The sequence below is a fragment of the Dryobates pubescens genome, chromosome 11, assembly GCF_014839835.1.
Source record: "Dryobates pubescens isolate bDryPub1 chromosome 11, bDryPub1.pri, whole genome shotgun sequence".
Taxonomy (NCBI): Eukaryota; Metazoa; Chordata; class Aves; order Piciformes; family Picidae; genus Dryobates; species Dryobates pubescens.
In genome coordinates this window covers 37,263,646-37,275,902 of record NC_071622.1, presented here as the reverse complement: position 1 = coordinate 37,275,902, position 12,257 = coordinate 37,263,646, and the positions used below count along the sequence as shown (strand labels likewise).

The window sequence follows — 12,257 nt, the reverse complement described above, 5'->3', positions numbered from 1 at the left end:
GGGGCACAATGACCTCCCTGCTCCTGCTGGCCACACTGTTCCTGATGCAGGCCAGGATGCCCTTGGCCTTCTTTGGCTGCCTGGGCACACTGCTGGCTCATGTTCAATCAGTACCCCCAGGTCCCTTTCTGCCTGGCTGCTCTCCAGCTGCTCTGACCCCAGCCTGTAGCACTGCATGGGGGTTTTGTGCCCAATGTGTAGAACCCATCACTTAGATGCGTGACCCTTAAAGCCTGAGTGAGGCTGGGATCCATTCTGAAGCAGTCAGGGTGCTCCCTTGTTCCTTGCCTGGTTCATGAGGATTCAGATTGTCTCTGTGCAGGGAGTGACTTCATTCTGTAGTTAAACATTCTGCTTCAGCACAAGTGAGGCCAGGGGGATTGTGTGTGCTTGGAACGTTGTGCTCCTGCCCAAAAAGCATGGGGGGCGGGGGGGAGATGAATAAAATGAGTTGTGTCAGGTACTTGGTGGATAGTCTGACCTTCTGCTAAGCAACACTGGGACTGAAGGTGTTTATAGTTATACCTCAGACTTTGCCTAGGTGAATTTGTGCCTGCTGAGGAATGTGCTTGTCGCGTGCTCTTCACCTCCTTATCTTTGGTTTAGGGGACTATGGGCTCCCACAGCCTTGGTATTTCCCTGTGCAGGAATCTTACTGGCTTGGCTCTAGACACTCAAAAGCTGAGAAAACAGCCACTGCTGATGGTGAGTCCTGTCAAAACTTTGGTGTTCAGAACCATCTTCAAGACCACTCATCTGCCTAAAGGGCACTGTGTAACGTTGCCGGTACCTGAGCTGCTGCAAAGGCTTGAGGCAGCCGTGGGGTGGGAATCTAAGCAGCTGCCACTGAGCTTGGAGTGATGTCTGCTGTTATTAGAGTTACTAGAGGTGAGTCACTCCTCCACCTGAGAGCCTTTATAGCAAGGGTAATATGCAACATCAAGCTGCTGCTCTCTAGCCTACATCTTTTGATGCATTCAGGGAGCTCTTACTGCTCAGTGCAACGCTTGTGAAAGGAGTCAAAGCCTGAAGCTGATGTTGTTTGCACTCAGGCTCCCCTGCCTGTCCAAACCTGATTCTTCTCTGTCTGCTTTGATGCCAGTTTAAGTACATTTGCTTTGCACTTAGGGGCAAGATCAACATTTATGCCACCCTTGGGCCAGCTTGAATGAGAGCAAAAGTCCTGCCTTTGTGATTGGTTTTCTGGGCAGCAACGGTGGAGCAGTTCAGAGCAATATGGGGGTGGTTGTACTTACATTTGAATTGGTGGAGAGTGATTCCTGTGTGGAATAGAGACAGGCTGAAGGTGATGTTTGGAACTCTGTCTTAAATCTGTAAGATAACAGTGAAACCAATGAAAAGGACAGATGAAGAATTAACATCTTCAGTCCTGTTAGCATCTTTAACTTTCTCACTGCTGACAAGGCAGTCTCACCTCAGGGGGATACCTGTATATCAGAAGGCAGTTATTCCTTCTGTGAACATGCTGATGATATGTCCATGCTTTGATCCAAAAAGAGGAGGTTATAACAGGGAAGGGGGAGGGGGAGGGGAGGGGAGGGGAGGGGAGGGGAGGGGAGGGGAGGGGAGGGGAGGGGAGGGGAGGGGAGGGGAGGGGAGGGGAGGGGAGGGGAGGGGAGGGGAGGGGAGGGGAGGGGAGACACCTTCCAGCAACTCAACATCCTTCCTAAACTGAGGGGCCCAGAACTGGACACAGGACTCAAGGTGTGGCCTAACCAGTGCTGAGCACAGGGCAGAATGACCTCCCTGCTCCTGCTGGCCACACTCTTCCTGATACAGGCCAGGATGCCATTGGCCTTCTTGGCCACCTGGGCACACTGCAGGCTCATATTTAGGCAGCTGTCAATCAGCACCCCCAGGTCCCTCTCTGCCTGGCTGCTCTCCAGCCACTCTGACCCCAGCCTGTAGCTCTGCATGGGGTTGCTGCAGAACCTGGCACTTGGATGTGTTCAATCTCATCCTGTTGGACTCTGCCCATCTGTCCAGCCTGTCGAGGTTGCTCTGCAGAGCTCTCCTACCCTCTAACAGATCAACTCCTGCCCCCAGCTTGGTGTCATCTGCATCTGATGATGGACTCGATGCCCTCCTCCAGATCATCAATGAAGATGTTGAAGAGCATGGGGCCCAGCACTGATCCCTGGGGCACACCACTGGTGCCTGGCTGCCAGCTGGCTGTGGCACCATTCACCACCACTCCCTGGGCTCGGCCCTCCAGCCAGTTCCTAACCCAGCTCAGAGTGCTGCTGTCCAAGCCAGGGGCTGACAGTTTGGCCAGGAGTTTGCTGGGCAGCATAGGACAACACAGACTGGCCACCACCTGGCAGCTTTGTTGTGCCTCAGTGGCCAAAGAGACCAGATGCATCCTGAACTTCATTAGCAAGAGCAAGCATAGCCATCAGGTCAGGGGAAGTGACTCCTCTCTTCTAGTCAGCACTTGTGAGACTGTATCTGGAGGACTGTGGTATCTGGTTTGGGGATCCTCATTGAACAGACAGATGGAGCTCACCTGAGAGCCAGCAAGTTGATTAGAAGCTGAAGGGTGTAACAAAGGAGGACATGCTGGCAGAGCTGCATTTGCTTAGCCTGAAGACACAAAATTAAGATGGAGCTAAACTTCTCCAATGTGCCTCAATATAGGAAAAAATGTATTTATTGTGAAGGCAGAGAGAACATTGGAACAGGCTGCTTAGAAAGCTTGGGAAATCTTGCTTCTGAGCCAGCCACCGTGGCCTGCATTTGCCTCATTCTTTGAGGGTCGAACTTTGGAAGCCCCTTCTGACCTAAATTAATCCCTGATTATCTTGGCTAGCCTGATTGTGCTGATCCTTACTTAATCCTCCCTACCAAACATTGTCTTGGGTTTTCTCAAGCAGGGACAGTTGGAAAGGTAATTTCTAATTGATTGATTTGTAGGAGGGTCACAACTCAGTTACCCTGTACCCAACCCTGCTCAGCAGGAGATGGCACAGGGGTAGAATGCTAAGGTTCAAATCATTCCCTTGGAGTAAATGAAGGCAAAGAATGCTGAACTGGGTTAGATAGATTGGACTGGAGCAGGGGGGAAATGGGAGGGAAAAGCAGTGCCAAAAATGTATATCGAAAAGAAGGGATATCGCCGTTCCCTGGCTTCAACCAGGGCGATTGTTGCAGGAGCAGTTCCGAGTTTCTTGGCAGCAGGTGCAAACACTGTGGAGGAGCAGGGGCAGCGGGGCCGTGCCGTGCGGGCTGCTGCGGGCTGCAGACAGCGGGCAGCGGGGCCGTGCCGTGCGGGCTGCTGCGGGCTGCTGCGGGCAGCGGGGCCGTGCCGTGCGGGCTGCTCCGGGCAGCGGAGCCGTGCCGTGCGGGCTGCGGGCAGCGGGGCCGTGCCGTGCGGGCTGCTGCGGGCAGCGGGGCCGTGCCGTGCGGGCTGCTGCGGGCAGCGGGGCCGTGCCGTGCGGGCTGCTCCGGGCTGCTCCGGGCTACGGGCAGCGGAGCCGTGCCGTGCGGGCTGCTGCGGGCAGCGGGGCCGTGCCGTGCGGGCTGCTGCGGGCAGCGGGGCCGTGCCGTGCGGGCTGCTCCGGGCTGCTCCGGGCTACGGGCAGCGGAGCCGTGCCGTGCGGGCTGCTGCGGGCAGCGGGGCCGTGCCGTGCGGGCTGCTGCGGGCTGCTCCGGGCTGCAGACAGCGGGCAGCGGGGCCGTGCCGTGCGGGCTGCTGCGGGCTGCGGGCAGCGGGGCCGTGCTGTGCGGGCTGCTCCGGGCTGCAGACAGCGGGCAGCGGGGCCGTGCCGTGCGGGCTGCTGCGGGCTGCGGGCAGCGGGGCCGTGCTGTGCGGGCTGCTGCGGGCTGCAGACAGCGGGCAGCGGGGCCGTGCCGTGCGGGCTGCTGCGGGCTGCAGACAGCGGGCAGCGGGGCCGTGCTGTGCGGGCTGCTCCGGGCTGCAGACAGCGGGCAGCGGGGCCGTGCCGTGCGGGCTGCTGCGGGCTGCAGACAGCGGGCAGCGGGGCCGTGCCGTGCGGGCTGCTGCGGGCTGCAGACAGCGGGCAGCGGGGCCGTGCCGTGCGGGCTGCTCTGGGCAGCGGGCAGCAGGGCTGTGCCGTGCGGGCTGCTGCTGGAGCTGAGACAACCGAACCTCTCAGGGTCTCAAGGAGGCGTTTATTTCTTACTTGTTTGAAGAGCTAAGGCTCTTAAGTGGGCTTACATGAACAGCTCTAGAGCTTCCCTCAGCTTGTATCTTTCTCCAAGGGTAATAGTAAATGTTTTCCTTACTTATGGTAGCTGCTGACTGTTTGGGGAAGAAAACTGGCTAAGAAAATATTGTACTATAAATGCAGTGCTGAAAAGGAAGGTCAACTGGTAAATCACCTTGGTACTTGTAATATTTATGCCTGTCAGTGCATTTTTCTCTCACCTCCCCTGCGCTTGGCCATTTTAGGTTGACAAGGTAGATGTGTTTATGTCGCTGTTAGCCTGCCAGGTAATTTTGTGCAGTTTCATGGGCTCCATTTTTTTTAAAATAGCAGAAAGGTGTGGTGGAATTTCGTGACAAAAATAAATCCCAGGCCAGCTGATAAATTATAGTTGTGCTGACTGCACCCTGGGCTGCCAGTCTGAATTTGTTACATAGACCTTGCAGAGGCTCCCCCTTCTTACATCACTCTTCTTCCTGTTTCAAGGCTGTTCCCAGTAGTGATTTTTATGTGACTGTTTTCTTTAGTAGCAGCAAGGCCTAAGAACCAAACTGGAAAGCCAGGGATTCTTGTCTAAAAATTAACACCAGCTGATTTGTTCCACCCTGGAGCTACTCTCTCAACCTGAGTGGTAGTTTAGCAGTTTCTTTTTCATTTGCTCTCTTTAATTTTGTGGTTTTCCTCCTCTCATTCCCAGTAAGTCTGGGAAACCTTTGCATGGTCCTTCTCTTGGTGAGGTGAAGAATTTGACCCAAGAGCTGCATGGACAAAGTACAAAGCATGCACCTAATATCAGCCAGGATCTTCTGCTCTGTAATTGTCAGATTGTCACTCATCTTCCTGAAGTATCTGCTCCTGACCCTGTGAAGTAGATTTTAAAGTGAGAATTTTTAATGTGATGTAGGTGTTGTGTTCCTGACCTGAGTAGAGGACAGGCAAATGCTCATGGAGTGAGCTCAAGGCTTTGGACTACCTCCTGTTCCTCAAAGCACCTCTAGAGACGAGAGGAAAGTGAATCTTTGTTAACGGTTGGTTCCTTTTGGTTTATATAGACAAAGTACCAGAGGCAGAAGGCTCCGTGGATCAGAAGGCCGTGGAAGGGGGGCAAAATGGAACAAAGAAACCTGAAGAACCTGAAAAGTCAGAAGAAAAGAGAGACAACCAGGGGGAGAAGGATGGTAAAAACAAACAGTGTAAACACAAACGAGAAAAAGAACCCGGCGAGCAGGGGAAGCCTAAGACAGATGTCCAGGACAAAGATGAAATTAGTAAGGAGAGAAAGCAACCTGAGTAGCTCTGAGTTACTATTCTCCACTGTACTTCATAACAGATTTAGACTCAGCAATGGCTGGAACTCAAACTATGAGAAGCCAGTAGGTTACGGAGGATAGCGTGCAGCTGCCAGAGCCAAGCTCGTGAGAGGCACTGCCTCTCCCAGCTACCCTCTTACTGATTCCTCTGCTTTGACAATCCCTTAGAGTATTCCATCTGCCATGCATAAGAGCTGCCTTCCAGAAGAGCTCTGTGACTCGTTTTCTGCGGTGCAAAGGCAGGCATGGCGAGGTAGTGGTCGTGCTGAGGGAAGTCTCAGAGGCACAGATGCGGATTTCTCGGGGTTAAACAGAGTCATACTCTCAATAAAAGTGCTTAGAAGAAGGCCCTTCTCTCCTAGCCCTCTTGTCCCTCCCCCCTCCCTTTTTCCCCCCATCTCTAGTGTGCCTTGCATCTGTAGAGAAAGACTAATTTCAAGTGGATTTATCTAAAGTGTTCGGTGATACTGGCTGCAGCCTTTTCTGAGGCTGCCATGAGCCACCACCTAAGAACTCCCCAATGCCCTGCCTGGTTTGGCAGTCACAGTGTTGTCTTCTGTGGGGAGCCAGAGAAGTTTCCTGTACGTGATGCTCAGAGGAATTTAGGTGGATTCTGTGGCCAAGAGTAACTGCTGCAGAGAGCTGTGAGCCCACTCTGACTCCCTTGAAAACTGAAGATAAAAGTGGGGTAATCAGAACCCCTCACGTAGGCACTGAAAACATGCATCTGTGTGAATGGAAACAGGACAGGACTTCAAAAGAACAAAGGCAGGCAGAGGGCAAAGGTTATTTCAGCCATCTTCTCCTGCTGCTGCCTTATCTTTGAGGTGCTGCATCCCTCAGCTCCCAGGGTCCAGCTGCTCTGTGGCCACAGAGGCAGGCCTTTGCCTGCCACTGCACAAAAAAAGCTTGCCTTTCCTTTCAGCCAGCCACACAGGAGCTGCTGAGCCTGTGGAGAAGCCAAGAGAAGATTTGGGATGGTTCAAGGGTAGTTTCCCAGACGGCTTCATGTAAGAGCTAGGGCTGCATCTGAGAGCACTGAGATGTGAAACTGACCTACTGACTTAACTCTAGTGCTGTCCAACACCAGCCTAGGAGAGCAGAACAGGGCAGGCACCACAAACCTGCCCTAACTGCTTGGTGTGTTTTAAGCAGTTTTCACCAACGCCCCAGCCCCATCCCTCCAAAATGCTGCAGTCTCTGGGAAGCAAAAAGGTTTACTCCCTGCAAATTCCTGCAAATACAGAGAGGTTTGGGAAGCAAAAAGGTTTACTCCCTGCAAATACAGAGAGGTTTGGGAAGCAAAAAAGGTTTACTGCCTGCAAATACAGAGAGGTTTGGGAAGCAAAAAGGTTTACTCCCTGCAAATTCCTGCAAATACAGAGAGGTTTGGGAAGCAAAAAAGGTTTACTGCCTGCAAACTTCTGCAAATACAGAGAGGTTTGGGAAGCAAAAAGGTTTTACTCCCTGCAAATACAGAGAGGTTTGGGAAGCAAAAAGGTTTACTCCCTGCAAACTCCTGCAAATACAGAGAGGTTTGGGAAGCCAAAAGGGTTTACTCCCTGCAAACTTCTGCAAATACAGAGAGGTTTGGGAAGCAAAAAAGGTTTACTGCCTGCAAACTTCTGCAAATACAGAGAGGTTTGGGAAGCAAAAAGGTTTACTCCCTGCAAATTCCTGCAAATACAGAGAGGTTTGGGAAGCAAAAAAGGTTTACTGCCTGCAAACTTCTGCAAATACAGAGAGGTTTGGGAAGCAAAAAGGTTTTACTCCCTGCAAATACAGAGAGGTTTGGGAAGCAAAAAGGTTTACTCCCTGCAAACTCCTGCAAATACAGAGAGGTTTGGGAAGCCAAAAGGGTTTACTCCCTGCAAACTTCTGCAAATACAGAGAGGTTTGGGAAGCAAAAAGGTTTACTCCCTGCAAACTCCTGCAAATACAGAGAGATTTGTGTTTGGCCCAGTATCACAGAATCTCACAGTGTTAGAGGTTGGAAGGGACCTCCAGAGATCATCAAGTGCAACCCCCAAAGGTGAGGTACAATGAAACTGAGACTCCTTTACAAAGCAAAGGTTGTCATAAATGCAGTTTTATTTAGAATGGAGCTACCCACATCCTAGACTCATTGTTTCAGCTCTCATGGATGGCATACCTGAGGGTTTTGTCTGAGTGTTGCTCTATAGTGACAGTCATAGAAGCCACTGGGGGAGGTGGGGCTGGTTTCACCCCCGTGGCATTGGCTGCCCTCCACTAGGCCTGCTGAACAATTGAAGTAAGCTTCGATTGCAAACCAAGCCTCCCCTCCAAGCCTTGAGTACTGTGTGTAAACAAAAGAGGACAGGGTCCTCAGTTTAAGTGTCTCAGCTCCCATAATCCACATTGCCCAAGGGCTAAATTTACTTCAAAGGAAGTTTGTTTTCTCTAGAAGCTGATGCAATAAAAGATCCTGGTGGTGCTATTTACAATGATCCATTTTTAATCCTGAGGCGAAGCCATCCCAGGCAGCGTTCGAGCTAGGTACTGCCTGAATCTTGAGCTGGCTTCAGCCAGGGGGTAAATTTCGCCTACCAGGGTAAAGGCAAATATAGAGATATATATTTTAAAGCATCATGGCAAAAGAATGCACAGCTGGGCAAATGATTTGAAAGGCAGATTTCACCCTGACTAGAAAGGCAACCTGCTGCTCATCTCATGTAATCTCTCAGCCTATCTAGGTATCTACAGACAAGGAGCCCAGATAATCTTCTGGCTGCACAGAAGCATGTGCAGCTTCACCTGATCCAGTGAATTACCTCTCCACTGACACTTCTGGGCTGCACTCTGGGCTGGGGGTAAATCCAAATCATTTTCACTGCTGTTAGAAGTTTTGCCTTGGTTTGGTGCTGACACAGATGGAGAACCTGCCCCTGGCACACAATGCTGGGGGTTACTTGGTGCAGGTTCCTACTGCTGCCTTTAACTGATGTGTTACCACGCAGGACTGGGATTAACATGTGCTTTTTGCCTTCTTCTTCTTCTTCTTCTTTTTTGCCTTTCAAGGAAATACCTTCTTTGAGCCTGAGCCAACAGGATTGATTCCAGGAGTATGCATTCAGAACCTGGTGAAGATGTTTGCAAACAGGCCCAAGCCAGCAGTAGATGGGGTGAATATTACCTTTTATGAGGGCCAGATCACAGCCTTCCTTGGTCAGAATGGAGCTGGAAAGACAACTACCATGTAAGTTTAGTTTATAAGAATCAAATCCAGGGCAGTGCTCTGTTGCTCTTCCCTGAGGAGTAGCTGTTTTACTCTTCCCTTTTCTCTGCACTGGCCCCTGCAGCTTGATGCACAACATCACATTTTTTATTCCACATAGGGAAATGATGCCCCTAGGCCAAGGAAAGATATCCTGGGTTAGCTAAAACCCTGGGAAGGAGGCAACACATGGTACAGACAAGTGAAAGTCTTGCCAGGCTGGACAGATGGACACAGTCCAAGGGCATGAGACTGAACACATCCAAGTGCCAGGTTCTACACATTGGCCACAACAACCCCATGCAGAGCTACAGGCTGGGGTCAGAGTGGCTGAAGAGCAGCCAGGCAGAAAGGGGAGTACTGGTTGACAATAAGCTGAACATGAGCCAGCAGTGTGCCCAGGCAGCCAAGAGGGCCAATGGCATCCTGGCCTGCATCAGGAACAGTGTGGCCAGCAGGAGCAGGGAGGTCATTCTGCCCCTGTGCTCAGCACTGGTTAGGCCACACCTTGAGCCCTGCGTCCAGTTCTGGGTCCCTCAGTTTAGGAAAGATGTTGAGTTGCTGGAAAGTGTCCAGAGAAGGGCAACAAAGCTGGGGAGGGGTCTGGAGTCACCGTCCCTGGAGGTGTTCACAAGGGGATTGGACATGGCACTTGGTGCCATGTTCTAGTCATGAGGTCTGTGGAGACAGGTTGGACTCAATGATCTTTGAGGTCTCTTCCAACCTTGGTGATTCTCTGATTCTGTGGAGCACAGCCCTGTGAAGAGAGGCTGAGGGAGCTGGGGTTGTTTAGCCTGGAGAAGAGGAGGCTCAGGGCAGACCTCATTGCTGTCTACAACTACCCGAAGGGAGGTTGTAGCCAGGTGGGGGTTGGCCTCTTCTCCCAGGCACCCAGCACCAGAACAAGAGGACACAGTCTCCAGCTGTGCCAGGGGAGGTTTAGACTGGATGTTAGGAAGAAGTTCTTCATAGAAAGAGAGATTGGCCATTGGGATGTGCTGCCCAGGGAGGTGGTGGAGTCACCATCCCTGGATGGGTGCTTGGTGCCATGGTTTAGTTGATGAGATGGTGCTGGGTGACAGGCTGGACTCGATGATCTCGAAGGTCTCTTCCGTGTTTCATCACGGCCCCGCAGTAAGAAGTCTTTGTGGTGTGTCTGGTGGACTCATGGCAAGCATCTTCCATGGAAAGGCAGGAATGTGGGCACCTCCTCATTTTATTTTCCTAGGTCAATAGTGACAGGCCTCTTCCCACCCACGTCTGGAACCGTGCTGATTGGCGGCCTGGATATTCAGACTCATATGGATTCTGTCCGACACAGCCTGGGGATGTGCCCTCAGTACAACATCTTATTCAACCAGTAAGTGTCATGCTGTGCCAGCTTTCAGGATCCCAGTGTGCATGCTTGCCTATCCCCAAAGCCTGTGCTGTTTCTCTCACCGTGGTGCCAGGAGGTACATCTCGGGGATGCTTCTCCAGTCCTTAACGCTCAGGTGTGGTGTAAGTGGTGTCCTTCTCCTGCAGAAACCTCCTGCATTGTTTAGCTGGGAACAAAGAAGCTTCCAAGGGAGATGGCAGTGGCCTTGGTGTGTTTCCTGTTGCAGTGTGGGTTAACAGGAGTTCAGCCTGGGGATTCGTGAACCGTAATGTAGGCCTCCTGAAGGGGAAAGCCCCCAAATGACTCTGAGCTGGCAGTGCAGTTTCGGAGTGGTTTTGCACCTCTTTTGCATCACCAGCCAACCTTTTGCTACGTACTCAGGTGAATTCCAGCATCACTGCTACCAGCTTGTGTTCCTCTCAGCAGCAGACTCTCTCCCTTAAACCAGCTGCTCGCATTAGCTTCCTGTCATTCCCATAAATGGGGAGCTTGATGCCTGCTACACCTGTCCTTTAATAACAGGGTTTGCTTTGAAAGTGCATTGATCCCAAACAAGATCTATGATCTAGAGTTAAGGTCAAGCAGCCCTCTCTTCCCTTAGCAAGGTAAAGCTGGAGTGAATTCTTTGCCACTTCTTTTAAACTGCCCTGGTGCTTTTCTCTCTGACTTCACAGGCTTACTGTGTCAGAGCACATCTTGTTTTACTCTCAGCTGAAAGGGAGGTCCAGGGATGAAGCTGAGCAAGAGCTGGAAACGATGCTGGAAGACATGGGCCTCACACACAAAAGGAATGAAGAGGCTCAGAATTTGTCAGGTGCCCACAGGATTGTTCTGTGACGTTTTCCTTTGATTTGGGGCAACCATTGTTTGAATTGCATGTCTGAGGCCACACATCACTATGCACTGGGGAGGTCTTTAATGTCCAACAGTGAATGGGACTGCACAAATGCTAAAGCTGCCACAACCTGTCCCTAAAGCTTCTCTGTCTTATAAATACACAACAAATGAAGTGGTAAAGCTGTCATTTCTTTCAGTGAGTGTCTATATATGTGTATATACATAAAGCTGTAACTGTGGGAGAAACAAACAGAATGCAGTGTTCTGTTACTTCAAGGCAAGTTGAAAGTTAGTAGGAGTCACAGAGTCACCAAGGTTGGAAGAGACCTCGAGGATCATCGAGTCCAACCTGTCACCACAGACCCCATGACTAAACCATGGCACCAAGTGCCACGTCCAATCCCCTCTTGAACACCTCCAGGGATGGGGACTCCACCACCTCCCTGGGCAGCACATTCCAATGGCTAACAATTCTCTCTGGGAAGAACTTTCTCCTCACCTCCAGCCTAAACTTCCCCTGGCACAGCTTGAGACTGTGTCCCCTTGTTCTGGTGCTGGTTGCAATAAGGTCTCCCCTGAGCCTCCTCTTCTCCAGGCTAAACAATCCCAGCTCCCTCAGCCTCTCCTCACAGGGCTGTGCTCAAGGCCTCTCCCCAGCCTCCTTGTCCTTCTCTGGACACCTTCCAGCATCTCAACATCTTTCCTAAACTGAGGGGCCCAGAACTGGACACAGGACTCGAGGTGCAGCCTAACCAGTGCAGTGTACAGGGGCAGAATGACCTCCCTGCTCCTGCTGGCCACACTGTTCCTGATGCAGGCCAGGATGTCATTGGCCTTCTTGGCCACCTGGGCACACTGCTGGCTCATGTTTAGGCGGCTGTCAATCAGCATCCCCAGGTCCCTCTCTGTTTGGCAGCTCTCAGCCACTCTGCCCCTAGCCTGTAGCTCTGCATGGGGTTGTTGTGGCCAAAGTGCAGCCCCTGGCACTTGGACTTGTTAAATGCCATCCTGTTGGACTCTGCTCATCTGTCCAGTCGGTCGAGGTCCCTCTGCAGAGCCCTTCAGCCCTCTGACTGACCAACACCTGCCCCCAGCTTGGTGTCATCTGGAAATTTGCTGATGACTGACTCAATGCCCTCACCCAGATCATCAATGAAGGCATTAGGGAGGTGCTGGGTGACAGGTTGGACTTGATGATCTCTGGGGTCTTTTCCAACCTTATTGATCCTGTGATCCTATGTATTTTACAAAGCCATCAACGTTTGGAACGAGCTGTCCTGCAATTCAGCAGGAAAAAAGAAACACACATT

The 12,257-nt window shown here is 51.7% G+C and overlaps 1 protein-coding gene across 1 annotated transcript in view; it reads left to right on the top strand.

Moving 5' to 3' along the window:
• LOC104300449 (retinal-specific phospholipid-transporting ATPase ABCA4) overlaps nucleotides 1-12,257 on the top strand; it is a 101,826-nt gene that overhangs the window by 65,199 nt on the left and 24,370 nt on the right. The window contains exons 17-21 of the mRNA XM_054164988.1: nucleotides 607-705; nucleotides 5,240-5,455; nucleotides 8,537-8,714; nucleotides 9,961-10,092; nucleotides 10,785-10,924. Of these exons, the coding sequence (XP_054020963.1) occupies nucleotides 607-705; nucleotides 5,240-5,455; nucleotides 8,537-8,714; nucleotides 9,961-10,092; nucleotides 10,785-10,924 (765 nt within the window). The remainder of the gene's footprint in view (nucleotides 1-606; nucleotides 706-5,239; nucleotides 5,456-8,536; nucleotides 8,715-9,960; nucleotides 10,093-10,784; nucleotides 10,925-12,257) is intronic.